General features: G+C 48.6%; 1 protein-coding gene across 1 annotated transcript in view; it reads right to left on the bottom strand.

Annotated features, from left to right (window-relative positions):
- RAB2B (RAB2B, member RAS oncogene family) overlaps positions 1-5,736 on the bottom strand; it is a 10,169-nt gene that overhangs the window by 1,138 nt on the left and 3,295 nt on the right. The window contains exons 2-4 of the mRNA XM_015814976.1: positions 5,102-5,169; positions 4,821-4,903; positions 2,964-3,056 (exon numbers count right to left, since the gene is read on the bottom strand). Of these exons, the coding sequence (XP_015670462.1) occupies positions 2,964-3,056; positions 4,821-4,903; positions 5,102-5,169 (244 nt within the window). The remainder of the gene's footprint in view (positions 1-2,963; positions 3,057-4,820; positions 4,904-5,101; positions 5,170-5,736) is intronic.

Genomic DNA, 5,736 nt, shown 5'->3' with positions numbered 1-5,736 from the left:
CTCAACCCTCTTGGATGGACCTCTGAAGCGAACACACCCAGGGACAAAAAAAAAGGTTACGGATCGACTTACGATCACAACTGAGCCCCACAATTCGGCTGCACAGCAAGAGACAGCGGCTGCGTTGAGTTTGGGCCCATTTTACCACCGCAGTTGTCAAGTTAGTAACGCAGTTGTTAAGTGAATCTGGCTTCCCCCATTGACTTTGCTCGTCAGAAGGTCGCAAAAGGTGACGGCATGACCGTGGGGTCAATGCCACTATCATAAATACGAGTCCGTTGTCATGCATCTGAATTTTGATCACGTGAACATGGGGGAGGGGGTTTGCTGCAACAGTCGTTAAGTGTGAAAAACGATCTTAAGCCCTTTTTTTTTCCAGTGCTGTTGTAACTTCGAACGGTCACTAATCAAACTTCTGTAAGTCGAGGACTATCTTACGTTGTTTTTTTTAATGACTCAAATGAGCAGCATCTATGGCAGGGGTCTTCAAAGTTGGCCCTTTTATGACTTGCGGACTTCAACTCCCAGAATTCCTCAGCCAGCGTACCTAGTTTGGGTAATGGAAGGTCTGCAAGAAAACAGCTAAGCTCCGAGACCATCAAAGACCCCTCATTTCAACCCTGAGCTACAAATATTCTCCTTTATTTTCCTCATCTAGATTTCCTGTGCTCGTGACTTTTCTCATCTCTTTTCCCCCCTCAGAACTGGACATTATTGGTGGATGGAAACAAAGGAAAAATGAACGACCTTCTTTTGATTGCAATGGGATTTTTAACCTGGAAGGACTTCTGGGCCCAAAAATGGCGTGCAAAGTTTAAAGAGCAACGTGAGAAACAGAAAAACCATGTGATTCCCAAAGTGATCAGATGCTTGTAAGGAAGCTGTTGCCCTTCCTGCTACAAATCACCCCCCCCACTCCCTACTTGCACTGATGATGTTACGTAGTTTGGTAATGAAATGCCTTCAAGAAAACAGAGAACACCAACAACCCCACTAAGACAAGTGATGGGTACTGGTGTGTACCCTAGAGCTGCATGGATTCAAATGCCAATCGCCTATCAGGCTCGCAATCACCTATCAGTGACTCCCCCAAAGCAGCAACATCTGTTTCCAAAATTGTGGATCTCCCTTTTGCGGTTGCAGCCAACCTCAGAAATGAGGAGGTGGTAAGCCACCTGGGAAAGCCCAAGGAAATCATCAAAACAATTAAAAAACGAAAGTTAGAATAGTTCGGACACGTGATGCGACACCCAGAAAAAATACGGCATACTCCATTTAATCCTCCAGGGAAAGATTGAAGGCAAACGAGGTCCAGGCAGAAGAAGAACATCGTGGCTTCAAAATCTAAGGGACTGGTTGGGACAAAACTCAGCAGCACTTTTTCGTGCGGCTGCTGATAAAAACAGGATCGCCAACATGATCGCCGACGTCCGATAACGGATATGGCACAAGGAGGAGAAGAAGCCAACCTTTGGTTGGAGGAACTGCAGACAATCGGACATGGGCTGATTAATAGGCAGGAAGGAAAAACCAGAGTGAAGAAATGTCTATGGCAGTGGTTCTCAACCTGTGGGTCGGGACCCCATTTGGGGTCGATCGACCATTTCATGGGGGTCGCCAAGCAAGGCTGTCCGCCATTTTTTTTGTCCGCCATTTTTTTCCCCTTTTCCAGCGGGTGCCTTACCTCCCTTGGGCTGGGCCAGCTGGTGGTCAGCCTGCTCCGTCTCTGCCGCTTGCCAGCTACACCTCGGCCAGCGCAGGGGGCGGAACCACGCATGTGCGGTTGGGTAGTCCTCGACGTACGACCGGTTTAGTCCTCGACTTATGACCGGTTTAGTCCTCGACTTACGACCGGTTGGGGTCGCGCCATTAAAAAGGTTGAGAACCACTGGTCTATGGAGATTCTCAGTCATCCAGGTCAGAGCTGTCCCTTTGAGAAACTCCACAGACCAGTGGTGGCGAACCTATGGCACGGGTGCCAGAGGCGGCACTCGGAGCCCTCTCTGTGGGCACACATGCCGTTGCCCCAGCCTTGCCTTCGCCCGCGACCCCCTCACCAGCAGCCTCCCTGGAGGAGAGTCGCCCCGAGCGTGGCCCACGGGGAGCAGCGCAGCCAAGGACATGGCAGCCAGGCAGCGTAGACAAGACTCTGCCCTCACACCCCAACGCGCACAGTTGATGCTGCAGGGCATAGGCAGAGGGCGTGGCTGCCATGGCGCTGCTGGGCTGCCATGGCGATCTGTGGCGGGCCCTGGAGGTGGTGAGTGGCCCTGCGGGCAGGCAGGGTGAGGCGGAGCGGGGCCAGTTTTTGGGCACTCGGTCTCTAAAAGGTTCGCCATCACTGCCATAGACCTTTAGCTATGCACTTGAGGATGAACACCATTCGAATGGCGTGGGAGTATGAACGGATTTCCAGAAAACATTGCAGGCTACAGGAACCATTTGCGCTTCAGTCTGAGATTCCGACAACACAGACTCCTCCCCAACAGCCTGGGCGCCTGTCTTCAACCGTGAAGGGACCCAGGGCAGAAAACATCCTGCAGCCAAGAAGGCCCCACACCCATTTGCACCACTCAGGTGACCCTGAGGACACAGGTAAACCTCCAAGTGGCCTCAATGACTCTCTAAAACAGGGGTGTCAAACTGCCAGCCTGCGCGGGCTGGATGCGTCATGCGGAAGCCGCGCCCGCCCCAGCTCCAGCAAGGGGAAAAAAAGTCATGATACGTCGCGACATGTCACATGACGCGACGAGTTTGACATCCCTGCTCTAAAAAGAAGGCAAGTGACCAGCTGTCTGCAAGGAATATTAAATCCTTCCATTGCCCCACCATCCGGTCAGAGCTGAAGAAGCTTCTTGGATGAGAAGCGAAAAGCCTTCAAAGGAAAAAAAACAAGGAAGTCCGGTTGCCTCCTGGGAAAAAAAACAACACATTTAGGAGAGAACGAAAAAAACCACCCTTACCTTTTATTGCCAATCAGCATGATCACCATGTGGGGACTGGAATGCTGCCGAGCGTCCTCTAACCAGGCGTACAAATGGTTGAACGTTTCTCGCCTGCGCGGGGTTAGGAAAAACCAAAGGTCAAAGTTGAAGGCGAGAACGATCAAAGCTGAGAGGGTGGGCTTCATGGAGGTGTCATGGTTCCCGATTAACGAGACACTTCAAAGAACGTCCAGACATCGTTTATCCTAACCTAAAAAGTCTTTAATTGTGTAACAAAGTGTCGGCATAGCATGGAGGATGCCAAGATCTGAATTCCCCTCCTTTGAGCACATAATATTCCAGCCTATTTCCCTACTCTTATTTGCAGCCATAAATCACGTTCTCCAATTAGATTGAAGGGCAGTTTCCTTCCTTTCTGTGGTTTCTTATCTTAACTAATCCCCACACACATTCTTTCTCCTCCCCTCCCAGCATCATCTAATTCAGAGCTTTTCAACCTCTTCACTCATTGTACCACTTTTAGGATACGGCAATATCCGAGTACCACCAGTAGCCTAGCAAGGTGTCAAAAACCTTTCCTATCTATCTATCTATCTATCTATCTATCTATCTATCTATCTATCTATCTATCTATCTATCTATCTATCTATCTATCTATCTATCTATCTATCTACCTACCTACCTACCTACCTACCTACCTACCTACCTACCTACCTATCATCCATCCATCCATCCATCCATCCATCCATCCATCCATCCATCCATCTATCTATCTATCTATCTATCTATCTATCTATCTATCTATCTATCTATCTATCTATCTATCTATCTATCTATCTATCTCTACCTATCTATCTATCTATCTATATCTACCTATCTACCTACCTACATCTATCTATCTATCTATCTATCTATCTATCTATCTATCTATCTATCTATCTATCTATCTATCTATCTATCTATCTATCTATCTATCTATCTATCTATCTAATCTATCTATCAGTTTTTCCTATTTGGACTGCTCTCCAGATGTCCTGGACTCCACCTCACAAGATTCCCAGACACTGTTCTGGAAACTGGATCTCAACTCATTGGGAGAGCACTTGACTGGAGGGGACAAAACTCATGGAGGGAAGAGAAACCTTTACTTTCTATCCATACTGATTTACATAGTGCCAAATGATAATGGCAGAGAGGAACGTCTGACATAAGAATTAGTTCACTGCTCTAACGGAAGGTAGCGTGAGAGAGATGCAGGAAACAGTAGAATGGGATGGGGACTAGACTAGACTAGACTAGAACAGCTTTATTTGGCCAAGTGTGATTAGATACACAAGGAATTTGTCTCCAGAGCAGAAGCTCTCAGTATACATGCAAGGCAACCTAATAAAAAGGTACATGTCGTGGGACCCAGAAGAAGGGCCTTCTCTGTGGTGGCTCCCTCCCTTTGGAACATCATCCCTGGCCCCCAATTTGACACTCTTTTGCAAGGCCCTGGTTTTGCCAATGACCCTGGGGAGCCCAGAGTGGGACCGAGCCCATCAAGAGCTCTGTTAGATGGTTGTTTGTCGCCAAGAGGGGGGGGTATTGTATATTGGGATTTTTATTTTGCGCAAGCCACTTAAAGAGTCACTGACATTGAATGGGCAGCCACGTAACTTCTCTAAGTAGAGAAATAAATAAACTGGCCTCTTTAGGAAATGCTCATTTCACCTATCTCTCTATCCCAATCATTCTGGCAGCTTAATGGGATTACCTGGGAGAACTTGCAGACCATCGATGGCCCTCAAAAACCAAAGGTTGGGAACCGCTGGGCTAAACAATAAAACCTAATCCCGATCCACTTCGATATTGTGCGTTGTGCTTGGGCCTCACCTGGTGATGTCATAGACCAAGAGCGCCCCAGCTGTTCCTCTGTAATAGGAGCGTGTGATAGACCGGAAGGATTCCTGGCCAGCCTTTGGAACAAAAGAGACGCACACAGAACTACGTTATCAGGTCTAAAGATTGAGCCAAGCTGCACCACAGCAGGATATAAAGGTGGAGTGGGAGCTGGGAGCAACTGCTCCTTGCTCCTTCTGGACCGTCCAGTCCCAGTGATCCCTCTTCCACACACCCTACCACTCCCACCAAAAAGGCTTTTTGGGGTTCCTCACCGTATCCCAAATCTGCAGTTTGATCTTTTTGTTTTCAATGGAAATCATCCGTGCCCCGAACTCCACACCTGGTGGGGAAATGGAAGAGGAAAGAGATTCAACGGGGACCAGGCTCGGTGGGCTGGCCTTCCACTCGTATCCCTTTCTCGGCACGATTCCCAGACAGGGATCAGAAAGGAGAAGGCAGGCATGGGGGGGGGGGAAATCTAGAGAAAGGCGGGAAGGAACAGACTGTGGAACAGTTTGTGAAAATCAGAGTCCAACAATCAGAGGTGCAAGACCAAAAAAAAGGAACCACCAGAGAGACACGGGCACCGGGTGTTGGGAAATCTAGATTTAAATGCAGCTCAGAAGTGGGGGGTTATGTTACTTTTTTGAAATTAAGACTCACACTACCTGTTGCGTGGGGGGAACAGAAGGCAGGGGGGAAAGAAATGTTGCTTTGAATCAGCTGATTTGAAATCACACCTTATCTCAGTGGTGGCGAACCTATGGCACGGGTGCCGGAGGCGGCACTCAGAGCCCTCTCTGTGGGCACGCGTGCCGTCACCCCAGTCCTAGGCCTTCAGCTGGGTTTTATAAAACCTTTTCGCTTTAGACCTCCGCCGCCGTGTGCAAAAAAAAAAAAGGTTCAC

Source organism: Protobothrops mucrosquamatus, unplaced genomic scaffold, assembly GCF_001527695.2.
Source record: "Protobothrops mucrosquamatus isolate PMUCROS unplaced genomic scaffold, P.Mucros_1.0 scaffold_98, whole genome shotgun sequence".
NCBI classification, from domain to species: domain Eukaryota; kingdom Metazoa; phylum Chordata; class Lepidosauria; order Squamata; family Viperidae; genus Protobothrops; species Protobothrops mucrosquamatus.
This window is presented reverse-complemented; position numbering and strand designations above follow the sequence as displayed.